This window comes from Ciona intestinalis, chromosome 10 (assembly GCF_000224145.3).
Source record: "Ciona intestinalis chromosome 10, KH, whole genome shotgun sequence".
Lineage (NCBI taxonomy): Eukaryota > Metazoa > Chordata > Ascidiacea > Phlebobranchia > Cionidae > Ciona > Ciona intestinalis.
The window spans coordinates 1,726,712-1,746,612 of NC_020175.2; the positions used below are offsets into that span (position 1 = coordinate 1,726,712).

The window sequence follows — 19,901 nt, forward strand, 5'->3', positions numbered from 1 at the left end:
TTATAAGAGAACTGTTTTCTTTATTGTTGCTTTGACATTACCATGTTTACCTTAATGGTTACTTAACCACGCGTGTTCGGTGTACTAACTTGTACTCATACAACAAATTATGTTTTTACGAGGTTGCATCACGTTTGAAACTTGCTTTAAGACGGGACGTTTTACCAGTTAGGCTGTGTGAGATCTAGTATCTATGCTTTTACCCAGTGCCATTACATCATAGATTCAAAAACCAATTGGATGATGCAATTGTGTACCAGCGGTACAAATTCTTATTAGGTAAGCAATACATGTCTATGATTTTGAAAAGATCCTCTTTAAAAAATACACAACATATCTTTTCATATGTGTTTTGCTTTTAAAAACACTTGAAAAAAAAATGTAGTAACTTTAACAATACACTTTAAATTTAGTTTAATATAGTTGATTGTAAAGACAAACCTTATCCCAGCTGTCTATCCTTATGCTTCCACATGTATACAATATGTGCTACCACCACTTGAAAATCATGAAGTACCTGTTTTGTTTGGTTAGATAAATGTTCCACGCACTGTCTGAATGACTGTTAAATTTGTCACTATTGTCTGGATTGTTTTATAATGTTGCACTTATTAGATTAGGCATGGGTGATACCAATGTTAATGAATGTCCTCATATGTAATTGGTGAATGTGTAAATATGAAATGTTATCAATTTTAGCTCCAACAATTGATTTACCAATAACCCAATTAAAAGCACTGCAACTTTATATAACTGAACTTAAGAACACTATTTGGTATTTTTAAGATAAAAAGCAGTATTTGGGTTACTTTGTAAAACATTTAGTTATTTATTCATAATGCCAACATTTAAAAGAATAGTTCAGCAACTGTTCAGAAGGAAAACTTTTTCTGGTGCCTTGGAGGAATCGCAACAAACTCAACTTGCAAGATGTTTAACAACAACAGATTTAATAGCATTGGGTGTTGGAAGCACATTAGGTAAGTTGTTAAGTTTAATTTTAACTCTATTTGTTTTCTCCGTTACACACTCTTTTAATACAGTGGAGGGGTGTATGAAGTCACCACATATGGTGCTCCTACATGTGTTAAAGGCCCACATGTCAAAATAAATATAAATCATGGTTTTTCTAACCCTGTTTTATATAAATCTAACCTTGTTTATGGTTGTGTAAATTTCTAAAACAAACTTTGGAAATACAAGGGTTATTTTCTAAGCTCCCTCTGTACATCTCGTACTGCCATCTACAGGTGCTGGAGTTTATGTGCTGACTGGGTCAGTGGCGAGAGATAAAGCAGGGCCATCTATCGTTCTTTCATTCCTTGTTGCTGCTGTAGCAAGTGTAATGGCTGGTAAGTTGATTACACAATAAATAGTAAGAAAGCTGTTGAGTTTTAACTGATAAACTTCTCAATAAATATTATAAACCACGTGTTTTGCTTATATTATTTTGATAAAACTATTTTTAATCTGTTGTTAATTTTTGCCCTTTAAGTGAGTAAGGTGATAGTTTTGTGTTTGCCTTTACTTTTAGATTTTTATAAATCATGAAACAAAACTTATGTTGAACATTGTTAACTGTGACATATTCTATGCATCTGACACGAATTAGGCATTCATATCTTTGAAAGATTCTCATTGCATCAAGGAACTTCATCTTTCATTACTTTCTGGGACAAAAACCATAAATATTAGTTTAAACAAAATTTGCATCATGCATACAACATAATTAACTAAATTTTTATTTTAGGTTTATGTTATGCTGAGTTTGGGTCACGGGTCCCAAAAGCTGGTTCAGCATATGTGTATAGTTATATCACGCTTGGAGAACTGTGGGCATTTGTTATTGGATGGAATTTAATTCTGGAATATGTAATTGGTTAGTTAATATAGTCCCTTATATTTCTTTATATTTCTTTGTTGGTGTGTTTGGGCGCCTGGATGAAAATTTACCAAAAATATTAGAATAGTACTTGGATATTGTAGTTTACTTTTTTTAGGTGTTTAAAACACTTCTACATAATTCCATGCTTAAAGCTACAATCATTGATCGTGTCTGTTCATAAACAAGACGCTTGAACAGGACATTAACAGTTATAGCTATGATCTATGATCAATACAAGTGGGTTGTCCAACTTTTCATTCACACAGAAAAAAAACACAGTGTTACATACTTAGTAAGCAGTGTGTAAAGCCACTCTATATGGTTAGTAACAAGCTTTATAAATCTGCCTCTCTATTTAAGAATAAATAGTTTATCAACATCAGAAACAGCAATATATGTGTTCATGTTAACACACATCGATCGCAGGAACATCCAGTGTTGCGCGAGCATGGAGTGAAAATGTTGATGCATTAATTGGGGGGAAATTTCGGAACTTCAGTTTAACTTATTTGAAAATGGAAACACAAGGTTTTGCTGAATATCCAGATTTCTTTGCATTTGCCATCATACTTGTTTTAACAGGTGTTTAATGTTGTTGATTTAAAAAGTGTTATTCTAGCTTAATATTAGAATATCATTTATGGTGTATTGATAAACAAACTTGAAAACATACCAGTTCAAAGCTTAATGCTGCCATCATGTGGGGGATGTGTCCTTTTACAAGACACCTAAATGTTATTGCTCTAAATCGTCCACTTTATTGGCTATGCAATAAAACATATGGGGTAACTTAGGCCTGACGTATATGTAATGCAACACCTGTGTTATAACGACTACCATTGCTTCATCATATCAGGATAAATATGTAACATTCATTTATCCATTCGTAATTAGTGCATGTGTCTTCAGCAAAATCTGAATGGTATTTGGTTTAATCTAATTTTCGGGGTTAGATTGTCTAAGTTGTGCCACATAAAGAACAAGTTACAAATATTACTTCAGATATATTAGCAGTGTACAACAATTTATAGATCATGCTACTTGTTTTACCACTTTATTAATTTTTTAAATTTAAGTATGATTATAATTGATATAACTTTAATAGGCTATCCAACCTAACATTAACTTATTTTATTCAGCGGTGTTATGCTTTGGAGTGAAGGAATCTGCTCTCTTCAGTAAAATATTCACCGGTGTTAATATTCTGATTATAATGTTTGTAATAGTAGCAGGCAGCATTTCAGCAAATGTTAGTAACTGGTATATCACTGAAGATGATATTCAAAATTAGTAAGTCATGAGTTATAACATATGTTTAAAGTATTTATTGTTAAATAAAAATCGGAAATTTAATAGTATTGGTAATAGTTTTTTGTATAAACCAGGGTATACTTTAATTATGAATGTTTTTGAGGGTATTAAGTAAACTTTATTTAGTTTTGTCGCAAAATGCAACAGCACGAATGCCACAAACCAAGTTACGAATCTCACATCAGCGGCAACAAGTAAGTAATAATGCAATATTACAAAATATTTGATTTGGTTGCTAGTAGGAATTGGGTCATGTTTTAAGCTTTGATATTTACCTAAAATTAACAGTAGAGAGACCAGCTATGCAATTTGTCTCACCATTAGCATTAAACATGAGGTTATGTTTAAGATTGTCTGAAAAAACTAATACAAAATTGGGCTTTTTCTAAATTTAGTAAAACCTTTCACTAATTGTTGTAGATATATCAACCGATGAAAAATGTGCAATAACTAAAAATTTTGGAACTGGGGGATTCTTTCCATACGGTATTTCTGGCATGATGTCTGGTGCTGCTACTTGCTTCTTTGGTTTTGTTGGGTTTGACATTATCGCAACAACAGGTATTACATATTGAAAGCAAAACTATCTAGTAAAACAATATTTTTAAAAAGGCATAACATTTCTGTCTTCAGGCAGCTGAGGCAAATATAACATGTAGATAAATTAAACAACTTGACTTTTAAGTTTAACACAGATCTTAAACGTAGACAAGACAGGGGGTTGACAGTTTGAGTGGAACTATTATTCCAATCGTTATCTGTTTTTTCTACATAGTATCCATGTTTAACCGATTATGTCTTTGGTGCCTTAAATAATTATCACTACCTAATATTTTTGTTATCCGTTTAAAAAAACTACAATGGATAAATTATAAAGAACTGTCATGGAAATAACTTTTAATAAACTGTGGCATTTAAAGGTGAAGAAGTAAAAAACCCTCAACGCTCGATTCCGATATCTATTGTTGTTTCTCTCTTGATTGTTTTCGTTGCTTACTTTGGTATCTCTATTGTCTTAACATTGATGGTTCCTTATTATATCATGGATGCTGGGGCACCACTGCCCATGGCATTTGGTGAGGTTGGCTGGAATTGGGCAGTTTATCCATTGGCTGTAGGTGCTACATGTGCTTTATCATCGAGGTATTACCAATAATATTATTTTTAGGATTTTGGGAAGAATAAAGTTAATTAGGTAATGTTTCGGTACTGGAAAAAATAATCTGTTGCTATTTTGTTTTTTCGATTTTTCTACTAGTTTATAGAATATAAAGTAGGTAACTAATAAATTAATAGTTTTTCGGCTTTATTTCTTTAAATTACCTGAACTCAATAAACATATCTGCACGTTGTAAAATGTTGTAAAAACGTGTAAATTAAATAATTGATATTTTAATATATTCTAGCTTAATGGGAGGCTTGTTTCCAATGCCACGTATTGTTTATGCTATGGCTCAAGATGGTTTGATATTTCGATTCCTGGCAAGAATTAATCAACGATTTAAAACACCTTTGATTGCCACCATACTTTCTGGGTTGCTTGCAGGTGAATTGCACTGAAAAGAAGTCGTCAAAAGTTATATTTTAATTTAATATATATATTCGCTTTATTTATGTGTGGTAATACTGTTTTAGGTATAATATTTTAAAATATTTTCAAATAGTCGCTGTATTGGACAAGAATAAATTTGTAGAACATATAGGCTACGGTTTGTATATAGAGCAAAAAATTTGATAGTTGTTGAACAACATGTGCACTTTATGCAAACTAAAATCTTTTCAAAATTTGATGACGCACCACTGCTTAAAAAAACAAATCATTGAATCAGCATAATAACAAACTGACTACAGGTGTTATGGTTCTGTTATTTGATCTTGAAGATTTGGTGGACATGATGTCAATCGGGACATTGCTTGCTTATACATTGGTGGCAATGTGTGTCTTGATTTTGAGGTAACAATTATAAACTTTTTTACATTTATTAAGATAAAAACATTATTTATATGTGAATTTCTTTGCAGTGTGTGTAGCGTGTAGGTGTAAATAAACCTATAAAGTTCTAACTAAAAGTGCTGCTTAAACTAACTTTTGAAACTTAGTATCTACAAAAGTTATTTTTAAAAAATCATTTTTTTTTTATTTATTACACATGAATTTTCTTAAAAAAGAGAGTTATATATCTACCATAATCAAACAAGCATCCACATCTATCTCCAAGGTACCAGCCAGACATTACAGTTGATAAAGATGGACCACGAGTATCGCTCGCTGATTTGAATGATATGGACAGTAATGCATCATTTATGAAAAAACTTGTGAATCCGAAAATGAAGTTTCCAACAACAAAATCCGGCACACTTGTTTACAGCTGTGTTATGATCATTGGTAAGTTAATACATTATATTCATTATAACATCTAAATTTTTTAGTCACCAGAAACGCAAAATACTTTTGTGGTTTATGCAGTGTTATGATTAGAAATATTTTGTTTGCATTTTTCAGGTAACCAACAAAGCAGTTTTCGGTCGTCTTTTGTAACTTATAGCTGTAGGTAGATTACATTCATAAAAGTAGGATTGCCCAAAAAAAAATGTAAAATTTGCCATTTTGGGGTTAACTATATTTATACAATTTACAATATAATAAAAAACAAAGGGTAAAACAAAACTCAAGTTTCACAAAGCTACATTATATGCTTAACCATACTCAGATGTATAATTTCAATTACAATAAATATTTTACTATGGAGAGGTGAAACCCATTTGTATATAACAAACGCCTAAATAATAATAGTTTGATACAGGCATTAATCATTGTTTGGATTTCCTATGTCACTTACAATCATACTTCCAAATTCTCAGACAGTATAAGCGCTGTTTGACAGAAATTATATCTGACCTATTAACCTGATACCAGGTTCAATGCTAATACCACTATGACACCATCTGCATATGTGTCCTTGGTCAAGACAATTGCCTCAACATAATGTGCTTTAATAGGTCGACCAAACTAAAAATTAGACTACAGACATAAGCAAAAAGATAATTCTTCCCAAAGCCTGCTTGATAACATGAGGTTAATAAAGCCACTAAATATGGTGTGAAATAAACACCTATGTTATAACTCTTGGTTGTTCAACCACATGAGAATAAATAAGTGATCATGATCATCATGAGATATCAGTTACAGACAGACTAATTTGTGAATGCCATTGTAATTTAAATTTGTTTGTAGGTGTCCTCAGCTTTCTACTCTGTGCTACACTTGTTAACTTTGCGAAGCTTTCATATTCTGTTGCCATTATATTGTGTTGTGTCTTATCAGCTCTAATCATTTTAATGACAATAATTATAATTAGACAACCACAGTCCAACAAAGTTCTGGCTTTTACAGTGAGTAATGTTTGCATTAAAACTTTTATATAAAAACATTAGTGGTTTTTAAATCGTGGTCGTTTTACCTTTTTAAACTTTTGCACATTCTGTATTTATAAAACCCGGTCTGCCAAAGTCAGAAATTAAACAAAAACCCTGCAAAAAATGTAATAATAATTTAGTACGTGCAACAGCAACCCTTTTTAATTGAAACTTTTCATCCCTAGCAGGTTTTAACAACTGTTTTTTTACCGTTGATTCCCTTCTCTTCGTTCCTAATAACATGATTTTTGCTTTGTTTTTAAAAATATAAATCAAAACTATGTATTGTATTTAGTAATAAACATCACAAGTCTAATAGACTTTTCCACATTTGTTAAAACAAAAAAATTTGAAAACCCTTAGGCTACATGTTAATCAGTATTTACCTTTCCTGAAAATACCGAGTTTAAAAGCCAAACCAAGGATGTATGTCCAAATGCATAACAGTTGACTATGAATAAAAATATATAGAGTGTTCGTATCAGTTAAACTCAACAGAATTTAAGTCACTTTTAGTGTTCTAACTGATTAAGTAAAACAGTTTACTATGTAACAGCATACATCCTTTATTTTTTAAGGTTCCATTTGTTCCGATTCTTCCAATCTTTTCAACCATTTGTAACATTTATCTAATGTGCGAGCTCAGTACTGGAACATGGATTAGATTTTCTGTTTGGATGGCTATCGGTATGCTTAGGTGTAAATGCCTAGTGTTTTTTTCCATAGGTCCAACATTAAAAATGTATTTCTGGCACATTGTTGTAGATGCAGTGTCTGGTTATGACTACAAAATATTTTACGAAACATTTGCATCAGACAATACTTGTTTAAGGCTCGATGCTTCCACCATTGTAAGGGTGCATATGCTTAGACTATACATTTAACAGAACCCTATGTAAAAGTGATTAATTCGAAAAGGTTGCTCTCATAATATGGGTCGTTTATGCAAAGTTTTACCAATCACAGGTTTCCTAATATATGGAGGTTATGGGTTCAGAAATAGTTCCGAACAAAGACGATATAAAAAAGTTCCGGTGGTTCGTTCAACATCCTTCACTCAAGGTCACAACCTAGATCGGGAACTTATTTAGAGAATATACTGGGGAATATAAGTCTTATAAACTGTGTATTAAGTAAGGCCCATGTAAAATTAAATAAAAACATGAAAATCTGATGCTTCAAAAGACATATAAACTTATTAGAAACTTTTGTATTTCTATTCTATTTATGTAGTTGCTTTTGCAGGACATGATATTGTTAATATACACTTAATATTTTAATCACCACATATTAGGTTAATGATCAATTTTTTAGAAATATTTCCCTGACAAACGATTAGAAAGCACCAGTAAAATGTTTCTAATTTAATCTGAACTATTTTATTGCTATGTTAATGTAAATAAGATTTGCAATACTCGCTGTATGTTAATACCGTTAGTAAATATGTTACATAAATATGCTTTTAATATGCAATGCCTATTTGTGCAATGTGTGCTTGTGTATTCAAGTACTTTGTATGTTTTGTTCTGGAAATCGTGTTGTGATTTTCGGCAGCAGTGCAATGTACATGGTGTGTGGTGAAAATAAAACAAAACTTAGTCATTTACGTGGAATGTTTGGGTAAAACAAGTTTAAATCTTTTTCAATAGAGGAATATATTCAGGCAAAAAAGTCTGTGATAAGCATAAAATATCTGAGGCAATTATAAATAAAAAAAGGACAAAGTGAAATGTTTGTGGCAGACATAAAATAAGTATAACTTATCAAAAACGTGGTTGAGAACGTAGGTTCTGGGATACTAGGTTGTTTTCATTCCTGTTTAAACAGTGGGGGTAACATGTTTCCGTAGACTGACATCTATGTAATAAATAACTAGACTAACATTTAAAAATCAACTGTATTTACTATATTTACTTGGCAGACTGAAATCAAGTCTTTGTCAATTATAAGAATATACAAAGGTGATCTGAAGAAATAATAGTGCAACATATTAAAGAGGAAGATGAAGCCACAAGTGTAAAATATGAAAACAAATGAAGAAAAGCAGGAAGATCATAAACTGTGCAACTATAGCACTAAACATAAATAACACTACCTGATTAGTAATTGTTGCACACAGGTTTTTACATTTGAAAAGTGTTTTTCTTTAAAGGAATTTGTACAAACAAAATCGTATATGATTCACCAAGCACTTTTCTTGGTGATTTTAAGTGCATTTTTAGCATTGTCATTCTTGCTCTTGGCCAGCTGTATTCTTGCACCTTCATCACTATGAGGTCGTCTCTTCAATGTTGGTTTATTTGTTTCACCAAATCTGTACGCAGCACTGGCACTGCTTATTGTGTTGCGTTTGCTGTAAAGGAAATTATGAAAATATGAGTAATGTGTCCAACACCCCGAGCCTCATATTTAATAAAACACAAATATTTTCATTGCTTGTTAACAACCATACACCTACTTTGTTGCAGATAATGTAGTTTCAGCATATGAGCTGCTACGTACTGAACGTCGCCTCTGTACACTGCTTGGTTCACTTGTTGTGGGGAACATACTGTTTACCACTGTGCTGAAACGTGTCTCTTCTGCAAGTGCTCTGTCGACAGTGGAGCTGCAAAGTATGAACAATAATTTAATAATTTTTGCCAACATTTTGAAAGTATATGTTCCAGGGTAACACACCATAACGCAGATTATTACATTAATTATTAGTTATTCAAAATTGGTTTTACAGAAAACAATCTTCTTAAAAATTTTATATTTGAAGGTTGGCGCAAAAGTTGTTTCTATCATGTTTAAGTTGTTAAAATTTTAAAATTAAGTTTATAAAAATTAAAGTTTATTTAGCACAAAGTTGTCGTTTATTGTATACCTGTTTGAACTTAAACTTGAATACAAACTTCTGCTGTTTGATTCTCTTCCCCTGTTTGATGTACTTGCTGAAAAAAAATTAGTTTACCACAATTTGTATGCAATTCATTACTTTACAAAGTTTTGTTGGTTATTTGGTTCAGTTTGCCAACACATGATGTTATTGTTGAATCAACCAACACTACAAAATAACTTAATTCAATATATACTTTATTATATATATGAAATCAAATAAATACTTTAATATATAGAAATTTGAAAATAAATTAAATAGTTTTAATTTTTGGATTGACCAAATATTAGGCAATTAAGCATATTAGCTTTACTGGTAAAGCAATTTTTGAAACACAATGCACACAAATTATTACAATTAAAGATTACATATGATTTATTTTTAGAATATTGTTCAAACGCTTTTGAACCACTGTGGAATTTTATCTACTCAAAAAAGAAGCCCAAGGGTTAGAATTGACTTTGTTTTATAAACAAAAATATTACTTATTGTATTTACTTCAAATATCATCTGTTAATTAACTAACAGCAATCTGTAAATTCTAGCACAAGAATATATCAGCAAAATAAGCAATTGTAAGAAATAACAACTCACATCTGCTTGAACCAGCAGTCGTGGTTTGCGATAAAACAGATCCAGGTGTAGATGCAGCAGCAGCAATTTCACTCGATTTTTGTTGAAGCAAATTACGGTGAGCATCTTTCTGTGTGATCTGCATACAAATACCAAGTAAATATAAAACCAGAGAACATACATGTTCAGATTTTATAATAATTCAAACAAAATATTTTAAAGTTATGTATAGAGTGAAATTGTATATCCCATATTTACATTAAATGAGGTAAAATTTTAAACCATGTTTGCCCTTTTTTTATATATTATACATAAACATTGACACATGTAGAATGTTCTACTTGTGTTTAGTTTCATTTAAAACATGTATATGTACACACCTTATTTAGTCATGATATAAAATACATTTTTTAGTTTATTAGACAATTATTTATTTCCTAAACTTTTACTTGATTATTTTACATTTTATTTCATTTTTATTTCATAACTTTTATTGTGTTTTTGAATGGTGTAGTTGTAAAGGTTACTCTAAATTTTGGTTTAAACCAATGATCCCTGCCCCCTGGTGTGCCTCGCTGTTGGACCTCATCCATAAACAACATAAGATTGTTGTTAACTCAAAATTGATTAATAATTTTACTGACTGTCTAGCGCCATCCTCTGACTGGGCTATATATTGCCTTTGAAGTGGCGCTAAGTGCACTTCATAACTCAGTTTATTATATGTCTGCCGAGACAACGACTAGGGAAGAATTTCGGATGTCTTGGAATCCTTACCTAGTACTATAACTCCAGCCATTCAGGGAGTCACTACACCTTCCTTCTGTCTTTGTTTCCTTGGGAATCTGGCTATCGCTTATGATTTGCGTTATCGTCAATACATATGTATATATTCATCGACAGGAGAGCATTGATTAAGGTATTAACAATATTCACTTATTGGTTACGGCTAAAACTGCAGTCACTTTAAACCCTAGCTCCTACAATTGTGTTTTATCATCAACTTACCTCTAACAATGTCTTCTCAATATTCCAAACATCATCACTAATTTTATTCAACCTTTGAAACCTTACAAGCATCATGTCAACCGAGTAAGATGATAGTCGGTTGTACAAATAATCAAGATGGATGCTATCCATTGGTTTCTCATAAGGTGGATGCTCTAATGTGAGGTAGTCAAACAAAGACAACGAATGTCCAGATGGAGTTCCTAACCCAGAATCTGATGATGCCAGTGATATACCTATTAGAACAAAGTTGTTAAACAGGATTCATATGGGTAGCACGTTGAGGTCTATGTTATCAAAATCAATGGTTTAATAATTTAAAGCTGGTGGCATAGCTTTAAAGTGGTTGTGACGTAAAAGTGGGTTGCTATTTGATTTAGTTGATTCATTTACAGTGATTCATATATATTTTAAAAAACGTTTTGTGATATTGCAGTTTTAATAGTTAACCGCTGAAGCCTTGCTGATAACTAATATTTATATTTGAATGTTTTGTAAAACTTCATAGGAGTGACAGAAGGTGTAGGATTATCTCATCGATGTTGTTTGGGCTTCAAGAAGAGATTGGAAACTGTCGGTTTAAATTTGATGTTCAAACAATTAATATACACAATTTGATTACACAACAATATTTCAATCTAATGTATGTGTTTGCAACAAACACTTTTTACGCAACACTTTCTATGCAGCATTTCCACTACCAACATTTCAACCAACCATCTTACACAAATTAGTATTTTTTTTAAACTGACCTGATCCATCGGAACACTCTGATAACCTTCCTGCAGTGAAGCAAGTTCCGAATGAATCAGTTGAAAGAAAGGATCCACGAGATGAAGGAGTTGACATGCCTTCAAATCGAACTGTAGGTCGATACTGTTACATTAAAAAAAAAGTTTAAGTCAGTATGATCTATGATGATAATAGAATTTCTAGTTTTTAAATCTGTAGTTTACGGCCTTTTTTATCTTTTTAAGGATTTTTAAACTTTTAGAAAAAGCAAATAAAAAGGTAGACCTAATCTGTTTGTACATCCATGTAAAACTGGAGTGGACAAACTGTTTGTTCCTCACATTAACTAACATGGTCTGTGCAGGCCACATTAATATAATACTAGTGTGCAGCAAAATAAAGGGGCTTTATTTAATGTAGTCATTTCTAATTACAGATTAAAAGTTTTCACACCCTGATATGTTGCTGTGGTTTATCCACCTAAGTTATGAAACACAGAACATTTAAACATGAAAGTTACAAATTATTTCTCCACACCACTTACTTGCTTAGGTTTAGTAATCCCCAGTCTGAGTTTAAGTCGTTGAAACATGTAAGGAATCATTTCATAATCAGGAATGTTCAATGGAACGCGACGTAGTTTAAACTTTGCATCTTTGTATTCTTGTATATAAATGGCAGAAAATAGTCTGCAAATAATAACGTTAGAACTAAAAATGCATTTGTTTGTATATTAAAAAAGAGTGTAAACAAAAGATGAAAAAAACAAACAAAGAATTGTCGTCATTTAGTTTGAGTGACAGCCTTAATTTTTATTTAGTAAATTTATTAAACTGTAGCAAAAGGTCAACCTAAGTAGTCAAATATTATTATAATGAAGATCTCAGACTTTCGTGATCGAAGAAGTAAGTGGTGAAGAAACTTAAAGAATCCGTGACTTCATAAGAACACATTTAAACTACATTAACTTGTATGAATTACCTGCAAAATATAAGGAACACACAGAAATAAAAGGAGAAAAAGAAGCAGATTGAGAAAGCAGGGTTGACATGGAAGCACAACTGTGTATCGAGTGTCCCTCGCAAGGCACGAAACATTGAATACAAACTGTTTTGGAAGTTTCGGAAATCTTTCACCACAGCAATGGAGTTTAAACCAAAAATCTAGTGAAAAATATTTTTAAAACATCTAACATAAAATCATATTGTACAAAAACATCATTATTTGTTTTATTAATTTAAAATTTAGTTAAATTCTTATTTCTACAAAATCATTATATTGTTCACAAAAAAATATCCCAATTTTTTTAATTTTAAAGAGTAATAAATTAGAATGAAAGTTTTGTAGTTTTTTAAAAATTTAATAAATTCAAATTTTATGTTTTATTTTTGCCTCACATGTAACTTGGCTAAGAATATGTTTGAACATAAATCTCTTAGCTCAAATTATTTTTTTTGTAAACAAATTGTAATAAATTGAAAACAAAACAGAATGTAGTTACATAAAATGAGTATTCAATAAATAAAAATCTTACCAAATAGCCAAACAAAGCATATCCAACCATAAGAACAAGCAACATGATTGCGGTGCCCAACACATGTTTACAAGCGCAATATATCGTGTCACCAAACACAGACCAACGTTTTATAAATCGAATCAATCTTGTTAGCTGAAGATTAAAACTGAGTTTTATTTAAATTAATAATAACAAACTTAAACATTTATTTAGTCATTGATTGCCAACTGACCATCAACACCTAATATATTTATTTTATGCATGGCATCAACTTTTTAAATGGGGTCTACAGGTCTCATTAGTTGCAGAAAAACTCAAAACAATGCTCTTTCCAAAATATTACTCCTAAATCCTAATTACCAGTTGTATTTATTGCTTTACTAGCAAGTACCTACATACCAACTCCTAAAAAATCACTTATTTTAAATTGTCTGTTTTCAACTCCATATAAGTATAAATCAGCATTTACAACTTTTATATTTAAAATAAATGACTTAAAAAAATGTAAAAGACATGTGGCATACCTTTATAAGCAGAATAGTCAGCAGTATGGTAGCTATGTATGTTACGAGGTTTGACAAAAATGCCATCTTATAGAAGTTGGTGAAGTCACTTCTATTGCTCTTGTAACGTTTCATCAGTTCATCCATGTATATTTGCCTGAAGATGAAACAGTTGTATTAAAATCCATACAATGAAACAAACAAATACAAGAAACGAAATGAGTAAAGTGCTAATAACACTTCACTGACCTAAATAACAACTATAAAGCCTTGCCTATGTTACAGATGGACAATACTAAACGATTTGTTGATTTATTTCATTTTTATTCCACATACCTGCCTATGATAATTCTAATTAAAGAGGAATAAATAATCAAGAAACCAAAAAATGTGCTTCTTTTTTAAAAAAAAATTGATTGTCCTTACTAGAAAATGTTTATATTATACACAACTTACTTGTACACAAACACGCAGCACAAGAGTAAGGTTAAAAGGTTGACCAAATTGTTCATCCAGTTTGTTGGTTTTTTAGCGTACACCGAAATATTTTGTTTATGGTGAAGAATTTTAACAATTTCATAAACCCAGAACATAAAGCCAAGTACTCCGATAAAACTCTGCAATTAAAGGTAATATTTTAAGGTGTAATAAATATAACAGTAATAATATTTTAATCTTTACAGCTTCACAAAGACCCCCTGAAACTTCGGAATCCTATTTTAAGCTTATGTTTATATACAACACTTTCAGAAACAACACTTTCAACACACTTTTCGTACAACCAACTTACAATGAACAACATATCCAATGTGAAATATGAGCTTGGTGTGAATAGTCTTATAGTTTGTGTGATATGTGATGGACGTACTGCGCCTGTTGAACCAATTTCAAACATTACAGTTGTAACAGTAAACCTGAAAAACAAGAACATATTTTGAGATATAAAATATATTCAAACACAGTCTGAGTATAACGTAAATTATGCTTTTTGATAAAGTGTTTTCAATAGTTATTAAACCATTTAAGTAAACATAGAAATATTTAACATGCTCAACCATGTGTGTTCACAGTTTCCCACAGTTTTCACCACCCCGCTTCAATCCTCTAAACAACACTAAAAAGTTGTTTTTCCCTGAAAAAAATATACAAAACAATCCCCCCCCAAAAAATAGCGCACTATACAACTGCTACCTTAATTTCTATCTTCCACATGAAGTTTAAAAATAAGAGGAACAACCAACACAAAATGCAAGCAGTTTGAGCAATAAACTTACCATTGACTTGCTGGGTTAAGCATTGTGAACTCAACCATACAAACTCTCGTGTATCGGTCGATCCAACTATCTTCTTGCATCGACTGCAGTTGGTTTTTATACATACTTCCATCAATGTATTTTGAATATCCGGAATCATCATAGATTTGTTCTTGCCCCCAGTAACCAATCCTACAGCAAATTAAAATAATTTTTTAAATAAATATACATACTAAAAAATATTGCATTATACTATGTATTATATTAAAATAATCCGCAAAAAAATATTTTCGTTTATACAAAAAGATTTTTAATTACATCCTGGAACTAAAAATTGAAGTAACTACAACAACATGACTTATTTATCACCATGTTGCAGAAAATCAAACACTAGGGTATTGTTGCATCATTTATTTTAAAACTTTTATAATTGTGTTATTTTGATTTTTTTCATTTTAAGTGAGAATTTGGAAAATCCAATGATGACTGTTGGATTTGAAACCAATTGCAATTCAGTGCCAACCAAGCATTTCAACCACTGTACTATAAACCACAGTAATTTTAATAAGTAATACTCATCCAAAATTATTTTGCAAAAAATAGTTTAAAGTTACCCAGTAAAACAGGGTACTTCGAACACCCATGTTGCGTTCTGTAATGTGGGTGAGTTCTTCCACCCGGGGTAATACGTCTTCTCATCAAGTCTCCATTGATTTGGTGGTAAACAGTTTTGATTTGGTAGAAGTGGGTTTAACTCATTATTTCCAGCTATTGTACATGTTCCTGTTGATATAGATATTAATTGTTATGTAAACTAGATCAGTGTTTTTCAAAGTTTTTCAGTCATTAAAACACATGGGTTATTTGCATCTGGTTGCCAAACATCAAATCATTTTTTTTAAATGTTACACGTGTGCTGTAATGTTTTTAAAAGTAATTGTTCATTAGTAAGCTGGGCGCCATACCTTTGTTAATGTCATGCAGTACATAGTTGAAGACACCCTGTACTATAATAATAACAAAATGCGAAAACCACAACTGCACAATGCAATATTGTGGAATAGTTCATTAAAGATTTCATAAAACATAATTATTAAGAAAAAAAAAATGTTTCACATCTGTAATTCGATAAACATTATTTACTTGGAATACTTCTTTGTTGTCGTATTCGAACGTTACCAAGCAAATGGTTTTGATTGATAGAATTGTCCAAAGTATCTTCAAACAACAGTGGTGACATCACTTGCTCCATCCACCCCCAAACCTCACTTAATCTATTTAAGGCAAAAATTTATAAATACATTTTTATAAAAGTTGATAATACATTTAAGTTTAGTTAATAACAAATTAAAGAAAAAACATTCACTGAAAAGTTGTGCTAAAAATTAGCTAAACACGTCTAGTTTTTGATAGTTATAAACACTGCTAGATTTATTTTATTGAATAAATTGACTCACGTTCTTATGTTATCAAATGTCATTGTCTGATTATCTTGAACACCATATTTTGTCATTGGCTTTTCATATAAAGCTTTCTTAATCGACCATGATGAAAGATAAGACGAGTTGTCACGATCCCACACACAGAAAGCCATCACCGCCCATAAGAACAAACCATGCAGTGTGAGCATAACAAGCAGTTTGCGAGATCTGTATGATTTCTTTGCATTTAATTTACAATGTTCCAATGCAAATCCTCGTGGAGGTCGAACTTTGTTGTTGTCCTAGAGAAAATAAATAAACTTGTAACATCAGCACATAACGTCTGTGTTTTAAGCTTTATTAAATAAATTCAGAAGTAACACTAGTCATAAAAGCTTGTTCTGTTAAACAGAAAACTTATTTTACATATATTTGTTTTATTAAAACGTTCTAGTATTATGGTGCTCTGTTTCACACAACAGTGGTTTTAATAAAGTGTCTAAATCAGCAACCATATTTTAAAAAAACTAAATTGATACAACAACAAAAACGCATAGCAAGCAAAAAATACACGAGTATATCAACTATCAATACCTTGACATGTTCATATGTTTCAACAAGAGGATCTTCCACCAAATTATCGTTTTCTTCAGGAGCATGCTTGCGTTTGAACATAGCAATATATGCTGCTAATATCAACACCTGTTGTGTGCATTTATAAACAGCAGATTAAAAAGCAGAAAAAAATAACAACTCAAGAAAATCTGGTTTATACCTTTATTACGATACAGTAAAAATGATTACATATTTGGTTAACAAATAAAAAGTGGTTTATGGACAACTAGACTGAACAAAATACCCAACGATAAATAAAAGAATATTCCAAACTACATTTTAACAAAAGTATTACCTTGGTTGGTTCAATGAGGAAAAAACTTTCCAATAAAGCAATGAACATCGTGAGGAGCCATCTCTGTGCAACTGTCACACCAAACGCATGCACGTATAATATGATGAAGAAGATGGAAACCACCCAGATAGAGAAGCATAAGAAGTAAGTGAAGTAAACAGTCCAGTGTGGCAACAAGAACTGGTTTTCATTTTCTGAATTTAAACCAAGTGTTGTGGAAGCTAGGGGAAAACGAGAACCCATTATATTTCAATTAGTAAACTAAATAATATGAAAACACTATGACTTTAGTATAAGTGAAAACTTCTTAAACCTTGGGTACAAATTTATTGTTACTTCTGTTTGACTACTGATTGCTTTTATCCATTAGTAACCACTTAGGATTTGGAGCAATCATGGTTAAGCGTCTTGCCCATAGAAACACCCACAGTGGGAGCTATGCTACACCTACTTCAACTCACCTCGTGATCTCAAATAAACTCTTCTGCTGTGAGTATTCCTCATATCCGGAAGAGGAACATCATCACTGTCGTAATCCTCCTCTTTAGGATCAACATCATCTTCCACATCTTCCAACTCAAGATCATCCTCCGCGGTAAATTTTGCTTTTCGAGTTCGTCGCAGATTTGTTCTAAAAATAAATAACATATTTCTATTGCGGAAGGTTTCAATTATTTAGGAAACAATGCAAAAGTTATATGTTTTATTTAATTTCATAAACTCCTAATCTAAATATATTGCAATTAATTTAACCCAAACAAATATTTCAACCCTAACCATCGTAAGTAAAGTAATGTTACTTCAAAATCTTAAAACTATTGATGAAAAAGGATTCCAGTTAAAGAAAACAATTTTTTGTATTCGCAAAAATAAAAGCATATAAACCTACAATACGACTCTTATTAAATAAATAAAGTTTAGCTTAACATATGCAACTACATTTCATCAATTTATTGATTAATCCGATATTTCCACCATTGATTGCTAACTTTAATACTTGATACAGCAATGGATTTTTTCCAACTAGACAAATAACTTAAATTGATACCTTAATACATTTATAATATAGTAGGGCGGGAAAAGATGGGACACCTTTTCATTCTATTTTCTTGTCCCATTTGGTAGTAAACAAAAAACTGTAAAAAAATTATAAAACAGTAACCTCACGACTCCCATAGACCGTTGTTGATTGTTTAAAACATGATCAGGATATTAGGATAATATGTGCTAAAGGTGTCTCATCTTACTTCACACTACTATATCACAATATGATGTACTGTATAAATATAACTTACCACAATACTATATAATATATCACAATAGATAAAATTTTACAAAACTTCAAATATAATTCATATGAATTGCAAACCCACCTTGTAGTTCCAGTTTCAGAATATTCTTCAAATTGTTCGTTAAGAAACGGATCCCAAAAGTCGTCATCACTATCAGAGGCATCCGCATTGTATAACGGAAGATTTCTGTGAAAAATTGTCAATGAATATTTTTCTTTCAAAAAGTTTACTAAGTGGTGTAGAGCTAATTATTGTTAAACTTATCCAAGTTTTAAGTAAATCTAGACATTAACTGTTTAATATTTTGTAAATCTGGCAATTAATCGATCATTTATGTTGTTGAATTAAATTAATCGATCATTTATGTTGTTGGATTATGTTGTAAGAGAATATACCAATTGCTACTAAAACCATAACAAACAAAGTAGATCTGTTGTTGAAGCAAATAAGATGCGAAAAAAAAAACATTAATATAAAAGAGTTTGGCGCTTTTATAGTGTCAAAGTTGAAAAAACTTGGAAAATTTCTTGTTTCACTTACGTTGTTGTCCCATGTTTAAGATCCACACTCGATGTATCAGTGTCTGTTATTAGCTGTGTGGGGGAACTTCCTTTAGAACCGAAACCAGTGTCATCTGTTTCATCTCCAGCCGCCAACCAAAACTAACAATCCAAATAGACAAATGTTTATTTAAGGAAGTCTCTGGTGAGGTTTAAGAGGTAGTCCCCTAGGACCTAGGTGATGGGTAATGGGTAGTAGCCTACAACATTAGTGTTTTGAGTTGTACGATATCTCCTTTAGCATCAAAATAAGAGATACAAAATTTTGGTAACTATAAGTAGAAAGAAATAACTTCAACTGATTAAAAATTAAAATCCCTTGAAACGACAACCTCTCATTAAAGCAAGTGTTACACATAGTTTTACATGCTTACTAGTTGTAAAAAGTTACCTTGTCCTTTATATCAAGAGATTTTAAAGTACCAGAAGTTTTATGAAGACCCCCTGTCTTTCTGCTTCCAAGATCCTGAAACAACATATGTTGAATTTCGTTTTAATTAAATACATTTCTGTTAGTTTTAAATTTAAAAGATTAAAAATAAAATTTAACAAACTCTTTAAATCACAGGAAACTAAGTAGTAAATAACATGAAATAATTTCTTATTAGGTAAAAATTGTTTAAATTGTGGATTTGCGGT

General features: G+C 31.2%; 2 protein-coding genes across 4 annotated transcripts in view; one reads left to right on the forward strand and one right to left on the reverse strand.

Annotated features, from left to right (window-relative positions):
• The first annotated feature begins 577 nt into the window (after positions 1 to 577).
• LOC100178417 (cationic amino acid transporter 2) lies at positions 578 to 8,219 on the forward strand. The gene is made up of 14 exons (XM_018813727.2): positions 578 to 980; positions 1,251 to 1,352; positions 1,751 to 1,879; positions 2,312 to 2,467; positions 3,025 to 3,175; positions 3,323 to 3,390; positions 3,617 to 3,757; positions 4,117 to 4,339; positions 4,603 to 4,742; positions 5,048 to 5,150; positions 5,416 to 5,582; positions 6,432 to 6,589; positions 7,192 to 7,300; positions 7,580 to 8,219. The coding sequence occupies exons 1-14, from the start codon at positions 839 to 841 to the stop codon at positions 7,702 to 7,704; spliced, it is 1,914 nt and encodes a 637-aa protein (XP_018669272.1). The 5' UTR covers positions 578 to 838; the 3' UTR covers positions 7,705 to 8,219.
• Positions 8,220 to 8,494: 275 nt separating this feature from the next.
• The window catches only part of LOC100180787 (polycystin-1), a 49,067-nt gene continuing 37,660 nt past the window's right edge, over positions 8,495 to 19,901 (reverse strand). For all 3 annotated transcript variants that reach the window (XM_018813725.2, XM_026836406.1, XM_026836405.1), the window contains 22 exons: positions 19,654 to 19,728; positions 19,243 to 19,364; positions 18,784 to 18,888; positions 17,872 to 18,041; positions 17,411 to 17,631; positions 17,095 to 17,202; positions 16,537 to 16,802; positions 16,223 to 16,353; positions 15,694 to 15,862; positions 15,101 to 15,271; positions 14,617 to 14,740; positions 14,283 to 14,443; positions 13,848 to 13,983; positions 13,342 to 13,476; positions 12,789 to 12,970; positions 12,352 to 12,496; positions 11,828 to 11,951; positions 11,076 to 11,311; positions 10,089 to 10,206; positions 9,483 to 9,549; positions 9,072 to 9,221; positions 8,495 to 8,966 (listed from right to left, as the gene is read on the reverse strand). In XM_018813725.2, the coding sequence (XP_018669270.1) occupies positions 8,795 to 8,966; positions 9,072 to 9,221; positions 9,483 to 9,549; positions 10,089 to 10,206; positions 11,076 to 11,311; positions 11,828 to 11,951; positions 12,352 to 12,496; positions 12,789 to 12,970; positions 13,342 to 13,476; positions 13,848 to 13,983; positions 14,283 to 14,443; positions 14,617 to 14,740; positions 15,101 to 15,271; positions 15,694 to 15,862; positions 16,223 to 16,353; positions 16,537 to 16,802; positions 17,095 to 17,202; positions 17,411 to 17,631; positions 17,872 to 18,041; positions 18,784 to 18,888; positions 19,243 to 19,364; positions 19,654 to 19,728 (3,288 nt within the window). In that variant the 3' untranslated portion in view covers positions 8,495 to 8,794. The remainder of the gene's footprint in view (positions 8,967 to 9,071; positions 9,222 to 9,482; positions 9,550 to 10,088; positions 10,207 to 11,075; positions 11,312 to 11,827; positions 11,952 to 12,351; positions 12,497 to 12,788; positions 12,971 to 13,341; positions 13,477 to 13,847; positions 13,984 to 14,282; positions 14,444 to 14,616; positions 14,741 to 15,100; positions 15,272 to 15,693; positions 15,863 to 16,222; positions 16,354 to 16,536; positions 16,803 to 17,094; positions 17,203 to 17,410; positions 17,632 to 17,871; positions 18,042 to 18,783; positions 18,889 to 19,242; positions 19,365 to 19,653; positions 19,729 to 19,901) is intronic.